The sequence below is a fragment of the Pseudorca crassidens genome, chromosome 4 (assembly GCF_039906515.1).
Source record: "Pseudorca crassidens isolate mPseCra1 chromosome 4, mPseCra1.hap1, whole genome shotgun sequence".
NCBI lineage: Eukaryota > Metazoa > Chordata > Mammalia > Artiodactyla > Delphinidae > Pseudorca > Pseudorca crassidens.
In genome coordinates this window covers 75,671,593-75,686,644 of record NC_090299.1, presented here as the reverse complement: position 1 = coordinate 75,686,644, position 15,052 = coordinate 75,671,593, and the positions used below count along the sequence as shown (strand labels likewise).

The following is a 15,052-nucleotide window of genomic DNA, read 5'->3' as shown; positions in this document are numbered from 1 at the left end:
ACCATAAGTGCATTGATTTATTTATCTATTTTAAAACCTCCTCTATTATCCTGAAAATTGTTTAGGGTAGAGAATGCAACACTGCCCACGATTTTTAACCGCTAGGTACAGTAGGTGCAGTATTGGCTCCTTCAACTGACTTTTTTTTTTGTTTTTTTTTTAAACCCCTGTCTAAACTCTTCTATTTCCCCTTTGGTCATGGAAAGACAATTAGTTCTGCATGATGATGCCACTTGGAACTCCTCTAGCACCTCTCCCATGGGAGCCCAAAGCAATTCACACCTCTAGTCGCAGGTCTAAAGCAGAGACTTTCTTATTCTTCCCAACTTATAGACCAGAGCAGTCAGACATTTTGTTCTCTCCTCACCATGAATCATACTTAGCTGAGGCTTAAAAGCTTGTAATGGGTGCTCCAGTGAATCCTAGAACCAAGACCCCAAGATCCATTTGGGATCCCAAGCCCAAAATGAGTTTTTACTAATTAAGCCTTTGGAGAACTTGCCCATAGAAAATCCTCCCTCTCCTAGGTCAAACAGAAAGTCCAGCATATCAATCTTTTGCAAAGGGAACAGATATCTGGCTAGCCAGAACCAGAACTTAATGGAAGGTGATGTACTGTAACCCAAGCCTAACAGCTCATGTTTCTCAGAACCCCAGCTCTCCCCAGGAGGCAGCCTGCTGAACTGTTGTCATTTACAATCCCACACTATATTTAGAAAAGAGGAGTGATCACAGAGACAGTAACTCAGCTTTAAGGCTGTGGGTTTACCATGGGCCCCGTATTAGCCTGATTCTCCCTTGGCAAGTGACTGTCATTCCCTAAAGCAGAATGGTTATGCTGGCCTTTGTAACAGATGACACGTGCCGCCTATTGCTCCAGGTACTCTCCGAGTACTAAATCATTTATTTGCCACAACAATGCTATGAGATGGGCACTCTTGGCTCCACTGTACAGAAAGTTTAAATAACTTGAAGACCACCACTGGGGAGTAGCAGTGCTGGGATCTGAACCCTGGCAGTCTGGCCCCCTGGCCCAGATGCTTAACTACCATGCTGTTTTGTCTCCACAGAAAAGGAGTGGAAACAACTGGGTGGGGTGGGAGGGAAGCACTGAAAAAAAATCCATGCAGTAAATGACAGTCATCTCAGGCTATATTCAATCTTTCCTCAAGATTCACCTTATATGAGAGAACTGAACTGAGATCAGGTTGGGGGCAGGAAGAAAGAGAGGGCACCCTTCTATAACTGAGGTCAGCCAGTTCAGACCCCTACAGAGCAGGTTCCTCTGCCCCTTTCAGGCAGCCCTTCTCCCATCCCCACCCCCCACACTTCTCCCATCCTCAAATGAGTAAATGGTAGACTCAGCCCTGAAGTAAGCATTCGGGGGAATGAGTCAGCCTCATAGCAGGGCTCCTTGCTTCCTTTTCCTGCCGTGAGGCTAACACCTTCTTCCTCCCTGAGATTGCCACGGCTCAGCTTTCCCCTCTGTCTTCCGGCATCAACCACAGGGAAGCATCTGAGACCCAAGAGCTCAGAGAGAGGCAAAATTTAGCAGTTTCAGGGAAAGAGGCTTCCTAGGTAACCCTCCGTCATCCCTTACCAGATTGGATCTCATCTTCCAACTTCCCATCGTTCCCTCCCATTCCCGTAACCCCTTCCCAACCCTCTCACCCCCATGTTACTGGTGGGTGAGAATGGTTTCCCTGTGGGGACCCTTTAAATAACTGATGGAGGCCAGGTTTGTTGGGCCTAAACATAAGCAGTGTCTGGTATCAGCACTTGCCCTGTTTCTTCTATTTGTTAGCATTGCCCTTTTCCATGAGAAAAGGTCATCAAAGCCCAAATAATATTTCTTTCATATGCTTGGTCCCTTATGCCTAATACCACCCACTTCCAGAATGGGATTCATATTCATTTTCCTAGAACAAGTAACACTAGGAGAAGAAAAATAAGCATGTGATGGTCCTATGAGATAGTTAACTCAAGCTGATTCACACTGCTGATACTTTGGCAAAGGCAAGAGGGACTAAAATGCTGAAATATTCTCTGACTGGGACCTTTGACCTCTTTATAACTGTCCCACTGTAGGACAATGTTCTTTACTTGGGGTGGTGGGGGGGGGGAGGGACACCTATAGGAACCCAGAATGAAGTGAAGGATGCTCTAATGGAAATAACTTTTTAAGGTGCATTTGCTGGGGTCCTAGAATGGTTTTTTTCTCATGACAGTAATTAGATATGTCCTATATTTAAATTAGAGAAAACTTACAGAATCTCGACCCCTGTGTCTTTCATTATTTTGAAGTCAGTGTGAGAAGGGGCTGGGAAAGGTCTTATCAGCCCCTTGGGAGGTTAGAATGATCTTCCATTTTCTATGATCACTGATTCAATCCCAGTATAGTTGGCGTTGGTTCTTAGATTGGTTTCCAGGATTTTTATCCCCTCTTGATGTCCTGGGACTCTTCCTAGAACCCTAGTTTTAGTTGTTAGATGTCTTATCAATGGAATAAAGACCTCTAAAGGTCTCCTCCTAAAAAGAATGAAATGTTAGTTACTAGAGAAAAGGACAGGAACAATATTATTCTGCCTCACCCCTTCCCCATCCCAGTGTCTAATTATCATCTGTTCTCTCAGAGTAAATAAACCTCCATCAATGGGCAAGGCTAATGAGGGCATCCATTCATAAGCAAGCAAGGGATGAATGTCTTTCCCAGGGGATGACTGAAACAAAGAAGAGAAGGAGAGAGCCAGGTGGAAAATTAGGATTGATGTGAGTGAGATGCGATAAGATTCAGCTCTGGAGGTGAAAAAAGCAAGCAAGGTGTTTAATGACGTTTGTTGGAGAGCAACTGGTTTGCTAAATTATTATATACATGTGTGATTTAAAAAATATATATCTGTGGAAAACAGTTGAGCTTTTCTTGAACCTCCTCCCATCCCCCAATGCTAGGGTGCAATTTATTAATCATTTGGATGCCAACTCACCGATTCACAGATTTGGTCATTGCTGAAGTTATTTTCAGTAACTGTATGTTAATATTTTGCTTCATTACTAGTATAAAGGTGTGGGTGGCTCTTCTGAATGAAGCCAGCGCAATCATTCTGTCTTAAAGGAATCCTGATAGAAAATAAGCCTGTCCCCCTCCAAGCTTTAATTAGTCAGTCTGTAAAACTCTGCCATTTATTCAGCTCTAGAAACTGCAAATTCTGTTCAATCAGACCCCGTAGCCTTGAAACCCCTGCAGAGCTACCTCATTAATGAAACTGGAACTATGCTGCTCTCACACCAGATTCCAGAGTTAACTAAATACACACATGGATCACAGAAGCAAATAGGCCCACCTTTAGCAGTAGAACATTGGTTAAAGCCACCAAAGATACATGAGCTCTCTATTCTCCTTAAGGTTGGAGATCTCCAGGAGTGAACTATGGCACCCAGAGAGCAACCCCCAAAGAGAAGCCTTCCCTACGAGTAGTCTGCTGCCCTTGGCTTTAGATTACTTTTCTCTGCTGCCACCCCACAGTACAAAGGTATATAAGACAATTGATCTTGACAAGTGTTAGGCTGTCCCTTGCTGTTCAGCCAGGTGAGCATTGGTGCAGAGCCCTAGGCCGTGCTGTGGGCTCGCTCCCTTCTAGCTCTACAGACCTTGAGCCTTAGAAGCACTCCTTCCCCTGTGGTTCTCGCCCTTTCTTCTCATCTTGGGCTTATGCTGAAATGCCTTTTGACTCCCTAGATCTCCGCAGAGATGAGGTCTTCCCACGCATGGCCCTAGAGCCCACCCTGTTTGTTCAGAGGTTGAATCTGCATCTGGCTGTGCCAAGTCAGAGCCCTCTAAGGTGTTTCTCACCATACCATCTCCATCAGCACATTCCAGGTCTGGCACCCATCCCACAACTGTGTTCTTTTTGCTTCCTTTCTGTCCCGTCATCTACTGACCCCTAGAACAGGTAAATTTTAGAAACACTACAAGGGACAGTAGATAGCCCCTAAGTTTACTTCTTCATTTACAGTTGAGCTGACTGGCGCTCTAACTTCCTCAAGTTCTGAGCCAGTTGGTTACAACAAGCTTCCTGTTGGCAGGGCCCAGGACTGCAGAGCCCCCAGTGGTCACCTACCCAAGCAGTATGACATGAAAACGTCTTCATTCTCAAAGTGTGCCATGATGTGTGAAAGGTTGGGAAGCATAGGAGAATAAAGCCTGGAAGTCCTGCCTTCCCACAGAGCCCTCTACTCATCCTCTCCCATGTGGATTAATGCTTGCTGCTTCTATTTCTTCACTATTGCCTCTTCAATGTTGTTGTTCAAAAATCCAGATTCCTCCTGGCCAACCTGGTTCATACCCCAGACTATTCCCCAGCATGGGTCTCCTTATCTCCACTTTGCAGAATCCCCCGCCCTTCAGGGGTATAATAAAGGCAGATCTATATACCTTTATATGCATTTTAAAATGCGTAAAATATGTTTTAGCCCTCACATGGTACCTTGTCTAGAAGTATCCCATCTGGGGCTTTTCCTAAATCCATGGTCACTTTTGCGAGGTGTGAATATTTGGGTCACACAGAGCTAGAAGATTTTGAGTAAACTGGGAATCCCACTTGCTCTTTTCTCACTGTTCAGTGGCCCTGGAGCAGGAACGATTGGTCTAGACTACTCCATGGATCCTCAGAAAGGAGTGCCCCAAGGTTGTTCAGCGCTTAGTTTTTCATTCATTTTACTCAACAAATTCTTACTAAGTGCTACTGATGACCAAGGCCCTTGAGATCATCACACATTGATGAGGTATAGCAGCCATACAGATTTATCTGGGGCATCAAGGAGATGCTTCTATTTCTTTTATTCATTCAACAGACATTTGTTAATCTCTGTTAAGCCCTTATGCTAGGGGCTAATGATGATAAGATGGATGCAGACTCTGCTTTCATGGATCTCATATTCTAGAAGGAAATGTAGATTAAAAACAAGTGAATACACAAATAAATTAATTACAGATATTAAAAGTTCTGTGAAGGTAACAAAGTATGAACACAGAGAATAGGAGATGGATGGAGAATCTACTTGATAAAATGGTTAGGGAAGGCCTTATTGAGAAGGTTCTATTTAAGCTGAGCCCTGAGAATTATTTATCATCAGATAAATAATGAATGTCAGATATTCTAAACATAGAAAACAGTATGTACAAAGGTCCTGAGGCAGAAATATAAGTATCACAATGAGATGAACCATCCCCAGGGACTCAGACTGCTTTCCTCTTTTCCAGCTGGGCCACAGAAGCTACTTTTAGAAAGGGAATGGACATTTCAGTTTTTCAGTATGTGACAGGTAATTTTGCACATTTCCCTCCTCCAGAAATGGTTCAAGCAGCGCCTGGCCCAGTGGCGGCTGTCAGAAGGCCTACCCTCAGAGTGCAGATCCGTCACAGACTGAGGAGATGGTGGTCATTGGCGGCTTCCCTGCATGAAGACCATCTGCTGTTTCTCTCCTCAACTTAATCAAGCTCTTTTGGTTTTTCAGTGTAGTGTCATATGCTCCTCTGTTAGCTGTCCTCCTATTTAACACAACGTTGTATTTTTTTTTTAATGTATATAACTAGAAAAGAAAATAACAATAGGAAGCTATGGGCAGCTTCTGTGTAAACCAGTGGCTTGGCTGGAAGTGGTGTGGCTTGCATTTCCTTTGGGTCATGATGACAGACGGTGTGAAAACCATCTAAGTTTTCTTTTTGACCATCACCTCCCAGTAACAATTTACTTTCACCATCCATTTCAGAGCAGACAAGGCCTCTGTTGAAAAGGTAACATGACCAAGAGGGAGAAACATTTCCTTCTAATTCTACTTCCCTAAGTCATTTTCCTTGTGTTTCATTTAATACATTGAGATTGAGTGAGAATACAGAGTGAATTTGAGTTATTCAGATTCCATAAAGCAGTTCCTTGGATTATAGCTGAATTAACTTGGAAAGCACTCAGGCTGGAAGACAGAAACTTCCACTGGCAGAAGATCAAGTAACTAAGGAAAAAAATCCACAGAAGTCTTGAATTTACCTTATTTAAATGCATTTGTTAAATTCATTTTGCTAAACAAAATGAACGGTGTTTTGTCTCTAAAATGATTTTCTAAATAAAACCTTAACATTTTGTTGAAAATGCATTGAGTCCTCTGCAGATTTTTAACTGAATAATAAGCATATCAAAGAAAAACAGAATAGCTCAACACAGAAGCCGCCTGACAAAAAAGCTGTCATTTTCTAAATCCTTGCTACTCAGAGTCGTCCAGCACTGGCGTCATCAGCATTAGCTGCAAGCTTGCGAGAAGTGCAGAATCTCAGACTCCAATCCAGACCTACTGAATCAGAATCTGCATTTTCAACAAGCTCTCCAGGTGGTGTCTATGCACATGAAAGCTTGATCAGCACTGCTCTAAAGGACTCTACAGTGGATTTGCATCCACTTTCTGTCAGAGCACATTAAACATCTTAGCAGTCCATTAGTTAAGATTGCGTTTGATTGCATGGAGCAGTAACTTGATTACAATGGATTAACCAAATAGGCTTTTTGTATGTTTGTTTAATTGATTAGTTATTTTTACATAAGAAATCAGCAGGTAGGTTGCTCCCTAAGATTGCCAAGAACTTGCAGACATTTTATCTTCCTACTTTCCTATCTTTAGCATGTGGCTCTTGTGTTTATGGAGACAAGATGGATGCATTTCAAGTAAAAAAGGAAAAAACAAAGGGAAATGCCAGCTAAGACTTTTCCCTGTAAAAAAGGTTCCTGGAGGCCCCCATCTAGGGACTTCCCCCTACATGTCATTGGCCAGAACTGGGTCACATGGCTACTCCCAACTGCAAGGGAGTTGGGAAGGTGAGCCTTTTTAATTGGACATAGTACTGCCTTGAGAAAAATTAGGGTTCTGTTGGTAAGAAAGAAGGGGAGGGTGGATATTGGAAAAGCCACTAGCAGTGTCTGCCAGCCCAGCCCAGAATGATGCTGGTATGCACTTCTGAACTCTTACCTACAACGCAGGCACAGTCTTTTCAGTTCTCTAAAATAAAGAGCCCAGAATAAGAAATACTAGCAGTTATGCAGAATACAAATGTTTACAAGATTCTTCTCTAAACAATACACAGTGAAACCACAGTCTGAGCAGAACAGCCTCATCTGGCTTGCTCCTCTGCAACCTAATTGATGGTAGTCTGAGAATCTGTCAGCACAGGGCTGGATACTGACATCACTTTCTGGAAAGAAAGAAGGGAGGAGGTGGGGACAATACAGGAATGTGAGCACATCATACATACCCACATAGAGAGAGTATTCTTTACCTTTCAAAGCACTTTCATAGACACAGACTAACAGAGAGAAAAAAGAAAAGTGCTGTTAATATGACTGTAGGCAAAGCAGATCCAGACAGAGCATGGAGATTTGCCCATGTCAGGCAATGAGAGAGATGCTAAACCAGGTCTAAGCCCCAGCTCAGAAGTCTTTCTCCAGCACACCAGAGACATGATTCTAGAATAAGCCATCTGAGACAAGAAGAGTTAACCAGCTGGGCAGAGAGTGTGCCTTTAGCTGGGAGCTGAGAAGCACGTTTAGGACAGAAGGATCACTTCCTGTGTTTATCAGGCCCAAGAGTCAACAGTCCTTAAATAGCAGGTGCTGGAAGGGAATGAGGATCAGGTATCCTTTAACTAATTAATTATTCAATTAATATATATGTTTAACTAGAGCCAAGTTTTTTATTTGTTCATTTTTGCATTTGAAGTACTCCTTGATGATACCACAGTCCTTAACCACCACACAACTGCAACCAACCACTTTGCCAAGTTTTCCTCTCTGTCAGTTTTTCAGAGGCCTACCCATTGCCCTAGTTTCTCGGTGTCATCAACCTTAATTAGGTTGATTTAGTGTTCAGCAGGTGGAGTGAAATCTTAAATGTACCTGAGTCTCCACCTCTGCACTGCTGGGCAGCCTCAGGGAAAGAGTCAGTGCCCTTTTAAATGTAAATTTGTTAACAATATTAACCTCCTTGAGTTTACTTTTTCAACTGTAATACAAAGATAGCAATACTCTACTAAAAGAAAAAAAGCACTTTGTAAATAGTAATAATAATTACTATTGCTAGTACTCTAGAGCGCTCTAGCTCTAGATCAAAATCTTTTTAGAGCTCCCTCTAACTCTAGATCAGCTCTCTTTAGAGCTTGCTGCGCCGTCCAGTTTGGTAGCCACTAGCCACATGTGGCTATTGAACACTTGAAATGTGGCTAATCCAAACTGAGACGTGCTGTAAAGTGCACACCAGATATCAGAGCCTGAGTATGAAAAAAGAAAATGTAAAATCTCTCATTCATAACTTTTCTCTTGGTTACATGTTGAAATCATAGTGTTTTGGATATACTGGGTCAGATAAATGATTGAAATTTGAAAAAATAATAATAATTACTACTGCTACAAAGTACTAATGAGGACAGGGAAAGGTTCATTTTGATGCCTGAGATAAGCGTTAACCAGAACCCAGAGCTCTAACTAACTTTTAATATCAGGAGTCTCTTCTGGACACCCAGGGTCACACAGCAAAGTGGTAATACCCACCCCAGGCTGGGAAAAACTCTGCACAATCCCCTCTTTCTTCGCTGTGTGTCCTACTTCTGTTGCTGACACTGTTGGCTGCTTAGCCTGATAATTATTCCCAACCCCTCTCTCTGTTACCTCCTTTGTCTACCAAGGTTGCTGAGGCTGGAAAACCAAAATACAATACTACACCTCCTTACGTGGAGCTGTGGTCATGTGACACAGTCTGGCCAATGAGGTTTAGGTTTAAGGGGGGAGGGGTGGTGGTGGTGGTGTGGGGAGGGGGGAGGGGGCAGTGATAGAAGGCTTTGGGGAAGAGTTTTTTTGTTTTGTTTTTTTTGGCTGTGTGGGTCTTTGTTGCTGCGTGCAGGCTTTCTCTAGCTGCGGCGAGCGGGGGCTACTCTTCGTTGTGGTTCATGTGCTTCTCATTGCAGAAGCGTGTGCTTCTCTTGTCTCAGAGCACGGACTCTAGGCGCGTGGGCTTCAGTAGTTGTGGTGCGTGGGCTCAGTAGTTGTGGCTCGCGGCTCTAGAGCACAGGCTCAGTAGTTGTGGTGCACGGGCTTAGTTACTCTGCGGCATGTGGGATCTTCCCAGACCAGGGCTTGAACCCGTGTTCCCGGCACTGGCAGGCGGATTCTTAACCACTGCACCACCAGGGAAGTCCTGGGGAAGAGTTTTGTGTTTCTTGCTAAAAGGTACAGAAGCAGCAGGCTCTGTCCTTTTCTCTTGTCTTGAATGGCACCAGTTTCATTTGTTAATTGTAGAAACAGATAAGCAAAACCAACCCCAAACAAACATACAATAAAACAAACAAACCCATAAAAATTAACCATGATCTCACCATGCAGAGGTAACCCTAATATTAACCATAATATTCTTGAGGGTAGGCATGTTTTCAGTGCATAAATACACAGGGAGCAGGGAGAAGAAACCATTTTAGGAGATAGCTGCTGTTTGAACCACTGCTCTGAGAGGATGTATAAATGAAAAACTCTTGTTTTTCTCTGCTACAACACTCTACTCAGAATATTTCACTTCTGACACCAGATATTTGGGGTTTTTTCCCCACATGCAGCAGTCCTGTGACACCAATTGGATGTCTTGCAATTCAATTCGGTCTGACACTGTCTACCTGGAGTTAGCATCAGATCCCACAGGTTAAGGGCTCAGTCCCACAAGACTGCCCCCCACTTCAGATGCCAGTTGCAAGCCCAGGTTGTTACCTGTGCTTCTGATTGATTGGCTGCAAATTGAAGGTTTCCAAGACCCCCTCCTCGGATTGGATTGATTTGCTAGAGCAGCTCACGGAACTCAGGAAAAGTTTTCTTACCAGATTACCAGTTTATTATAAAGGATATAACTCAGGAACAGCTAGATGGAAGAGATGCAAAGGGCAAGGTATGCAGGGGAAGGATGTGGAGCTCCCAGGCCCTCTCTGGGCACAGCACTCTCCCAGCACCTTCACCTATTCACCAACCCAGAAGCTCTCTGAACCCTGTACTTTAGGGGTTTTTTATGGAGGTTTCATTATAGAGGTGTGATTGATAAAATCATTGGCCATTCACGATTAAACTCAATTCCCAGCCCCTCTCCCCTCCCTGGAGGTCAGAGGGGGAGGGGTGGGGCTGAAAGTTCCAACCCTCTAATCACCTGATTTGTTCCCCCAGTGACCAGTCCCCATCCAGTGGTTATCCAGGGGCTCTCCAAAAATCACCCCCATAACATAAATTCAGGTGTGGTTGAAAGGGGCTTGTTAATGAATAACAAGATGCTCCCTTCACCTTTCTCACTCTGGAGATACTTCAGAAATTGGAACTATTTGAGGGCAAAAGACCAAATCCTGTAACACAAGATGCTCACATGACTCTTATCACTTAGGAAATTACAAGGGTTTTAGGAGCTGTGTGCCAGGAGTAAGATGAAGAGCAAACATATGTATTTCTTATTATGAATCACAATATCCTTAGAAAGATTCTTCCTAAGGGAGAGTTTGCTCTTTTGTTTATGAAAGCGTCCTGATGAGCGTTGTTGGCTATAAAACACAGGTCTAGAAGGAGAAAAAAAAAAAATGAAGAATTCAGTGGCTGTGCACAATAAAGTAGCAGGAACTTGGGACTGTGTCCTCTGGATGCTCAGGTAGGAGGCTAGCTGGGGCCCTCAGGCACTGAGAGGAGAGATGGAGAAGAATGATCTGGTATGGGTGTGCAGGCTCCAGCAACAAGTCTGCTGACCCAGAAGACTGGTGGATTTGGCTCAGAGACTTCAAAATGTCAAATATTCATTTTAAATGAACACCTGTACGATGCTGGTCCACTGTTGCCATTCAGTCACTGCTCTTTGTTATCTTCTACCTTTAGGAAAGCACTATTGCACAAAATAGCCTTGCATTGGTGATGCTTTGGGAGCCGGGAAAGGAGATGCTTGGGCCACATTTGTGGCCCACAGTGGACAGCAGAGGCTCTGCTTCTGTCTGCTCTCTTCTTATAAAGGGGTAACAGCACCCCTTTACATTTGGGGAACACCTCCCACTTCATGTGGTCCTGGTAGAGCAGTTAATCACAGTGTCCCAGGTTCCCCACTCTACTCAGAATTAGACACACGACCCAGACTGGCCAATCACAAAGCCACCTCCCTTCACACACAGGGACTGAACCAAGGTGTGGGCTCTTGACCTAAGCTGAGCCAATCAAAATCCCTCACCAGAGTTTTCCCAACTGGACCGGGAGGGGCAGTTCTCTATTAACCTCGTGCATGGAGAGTTGTGAGGGTGGAGGCCTGGGGTTGCAGGCAGCCATCTACCCAGCCACGTAGAGAAGGTTACACTGTAATGAGAGAGAATGGAGGCAAGCAGAGATGGAAGTTAGAGAAAGAGACAGACAGACAGACAGACAGCAGCTAGGTCCACTCTTCCCTCAGGCCATCCCAGCCTTCCTAGCTCTGTGAACTAGTGAATTCCCTTCTTGGTGTGTCTGTCATTTGCAGCAAAAAGAATCCTAACTAATGGGAGAGGGAAGAAAGGAAGAGAGGAGTGCGTAGAAGGAGGAATATTGGCCACTAGGGGAATTATGAATCCAGGAGAAGCAGGAACTTAGAGTAGAAGAGAGCCAGGAATACATAGGCCAACAAACCCTGAAAGTAACTGGACAGAGTACCAGACATTTCTCAATCACTGGGGACTTGAGAAAAAAGATTATTTTTCCATATTAATGGAAAAGATGATTACTAACAGGTAGATAATATATGGATATTAAGTACATACGTTTTTGAATTAAGTGCAAACATATGGTAGATATGATTTTGTTACCTTCCTGGGGACATCTGGCTACTCGCCCTCAACCCTGGCCACCTCCATGTAGAAATCTTGTTCACATATTCCACCGTCCACTAAAGGGTCATTTTAAAACCTCACATCGTTTCAAATGTATCCCTGCCCAAACTCAATGTCAAAGTAACTAGCAATAATAATGGTATAATTTAAAACTTCATATTCTCATCCCATGATGGAAGTACTAGGAGGTAGTGGAGCACATGTAAGTCAGGCAGGGATGCAGGACATGAGCCACGGTTTATGTTGACAAGGAAGGACAATAAGATTTCTTGGTTTTCAGAAGGCTGGTGCTTTGATGGTGTGGTCTCTATGAACTATTATAGGCATGAAGAAGCAAAGGTTTCTAGAGAGCCTCTCCCTTCAGCTTCACCATCAGCTGTATTCTGACAAATATTTCAGCACTGCTGCACTGGGGATGTACTCCTGTAAACATAAATTTCAATGTGGCTTCTTGTAAGAGTTCACCACCTAAACTTAGGAAAATATGAGAAGGCTTCCCTGGTGGCGCACTGGTTGCGAGTCCGCCTGCCGATGCAGGGGACATGGGTTTGTGCCCCGGTCTGGGAAGATCCCACATGCCATGGAGCGGCTGGGCCCGTGAGCCATGGCCGCTGAGCCTGCGCGTCCGGAGCCTGTGCTCCGCAACAGGAGAGGCCACAACAGTGAGAGGCCCGTGTACCGCAAAAAAAAAAAAAAAAAAAGAAAGAAAAAAAAAGAAAAATATGAGAAACATTGGACTTGAATCTCAATTTACAAAACTCATCCAACTACCCAGATACAATGACAAACTGACTCACAGTTCCTATGACTCATCCTTGGAATTCCAGATGAGCAATGCAGAAGGATTTTCTTTCTCTTTCTCCCAGATGGAGGCTTCCTCTCCCCACCCCTTTTTTTAAAAAAAAAAGGTTTCTACTTTGGAATTTGGCATTGCCTGGGAGTGAAGAAGGCAAGTTTCTGGGGATAGTGATGCTGAGGATAAGAATCCTCGAGGCATAGCATAGGAACCATGATCTAGAAGCTTAGAATCTTTTCAAGATACAGAATGTGTGTTCATGTATGAGAAAAACTGTATATATATGTATATATATTTATGTCCCCTTTCTCCAGAGGGGGAGAGCTGAGGCAGAGAATTCTGGTTGTCCCCTTAGCCCTTCTCTCTTTCTTCCTGTAATTTTATCTGAGGAGAATGGCTGCCCAGCTAAAGACTAAATTTGCTCACTTCCCATATAGTTAGGTTTTATAGCCAGCCTCCAATGAGCTCTGCCTTCTGGTATTCACACATGTGCATAGGTCCTTCCCACACTGAACAGGGGTTGGTCTGTGTGACCCAGTAAAAAAAGCAGAAATGATGATGTGTCACTTCTGAGATTAGTTTCTAAAAGACACTGCAGCTTCTCTCTCTCTCTCTGCCTCTCTCTCTCTCTCTCTCTCTCTGGGATTAGTTGCTCCAGGGAAAGGCAGCTGCCATGTGGAGAGGTCCACGTGGCAAGGAACTAAGGCCCCTGAAAACAGCCAGTGAGGAAAGAGGTCTGCCAAGAACCCTGTGAGTGAGCTTGGAAGTGCGTCCTCCAGCCCCTGTCTAGCTTTCAGACAACTGCAGCCCCTGAGCCACAACCACCCAGCTAAGCTGCTCCTGAAATGGTTTGATAGAATAAAGGTCTGTTGTTTTAATCTGCTAAGCTTTGGGATAACGTGTTAGCCAGCAATAGATAACTAAAGCTCTGGATGTGGTCAGTGAGGTGATGTGTGCTACTTCCAGGTCATGTCCCTAAAAAACTAAGTGTGCTCTCTTGTTTCTCCTTCCCACTTCCCATGAGCTAGAATGTGACTATGGTAATTGGTTGTCTCATATCATGCAGATGACCGCAATCCCTTAGGTGCCGGAGGGCAACAAAACAGAAAGAGCCTGGGTCTCTGTATTAGTCAGGAAATAGCAGGTTTAGCTGCACTAATAACCAACTTCTGATCTCAGTGGCCTAAAAGCAATGCTTTACTTCTCACTTCCACAAATCTGCTGCAGCTCTGAGAAACTCTTCAGGATGGCTGTCCTTCATATCAGTAGTGCTTCCACAAATTTCAGTGAACAGGGAAAGGAGTGCGAAAGCCTTGCGCTGGCAACCAAGTGCTTCTGTGACACACCTTACACTCACATTTCACTGGCCAAAGCAAGTTGCATGACCACAACTAACCCCAAGGGGGCAGAAGAGCACATTTCTTCCTTATTTCCAGAGGAAGAAGACTGAAAATACTTTTTTCAGCAGAACTAATAATCTACCAAAGCACTCAGCACCATCAAGTCATTGCACCAACCCTGGCCTTCTATATAGGACTATACCTGATAGAGAAATAAAGTTACATCTTGATTAAGTCACAGTGTTGGGGATCTCTTATTATAGAGTCTAGCCTATACCCTAAGCAATAAAGGCATATAGATTAAAGAATGGGTCTAGGATCTGCCTACCTACCAACTGATTCTAAAGTTATTGACAAGGAAAATGAAGGCACACAAATGGATAGTCCTATTTGTCCATCCACATCCACTCGGCATCCTTTTCTACCCGACTCTGTGGCCAAGGAGGGTGACATTACAGATACCTCAGCCAGGCTCCTTTGCCCCCTGACTTCTGCTGGGGTTTAGCCAATGATAGTCACTAGCAGGAGATCAGAGGATAAGAGTAGAGTAAGATCAGGGTATTTTTTCCCAGTCTACGTCCTTCCAGAGTCATGGTTTGACAGTGACTATGCTCTTCTAGCCAAGGCCACAGCCTCTGTCACGAGGCCCTTTGCACAGCTATAAGTCTCTCCAGCTTTCAGTAACCTCTTCCTCTCCTTGACCTATTCTAATCCTAGAGGTAGTAACACTTATTAGCCCCAGTGTTTCACTACCCTTCTTGATTTCCCTTAAAACTCCTCAAATCTTTGTAGAGTCCTTTCATTAAATTGTCTTAATTACTTCTGCCATCTATTTCCTGTCAGTACCCTAACCAATGCCACACTTCTCCCTTGACTTATAGTTATTAGTCAAAACAACCAATGACATAAGAAATGGGCAGACATGAAAATCCCCAAAGGGTGACGATGATCTTTTAGATCAACAATGTAATAATGAGATACAATAGGCATTAGCACCCAAATCTCAACAGTGCATGGGAA

The 15,052-nt window shown here is 44.0% G+C and overlaps 1 protein-coding gene and 1 long non-coding RNA gene across 18 annotated transcripts in view; one reads left to right on the top strand and one right to left on the bottom strand.

The window, feature by feature from the left end:
- Positions 1 to 15,052, top strand: part of HOPX (HOP homeobox) — a 66,337-nt gene that overhangs the window by 1,404 nt on the left and 49,881 nt on the right. Inside the window, exon 2 of one of the 2 annotated variants that reach the window (XM_067736130.1) lies at positions 5,350 to 6,146. The exons of the other annotated variant lie outside the window; for it this stretch is intronic. Coding sequence (XP_067592231.1) covers positions 5,350 to 5,427 — 78 coding nt within the window. The 3' untranslated portion in view covers positions 5,428 to 6,146. Of the gene's footprint in view, positions 1 to 5,349; positions 6,147 to 15,052 lie in introns of those variants that run through there. 2 annotated transcript variants of the gene reach the window in all.
- Positions 1 to 15,052, bottom strand: part of LOC137223755 (uncharacterized) — a 241,897-nt gene that overhangs the window by 195,605 nt on the left and 31,240 nt on the right. The window lies entirely within an intron of this gene.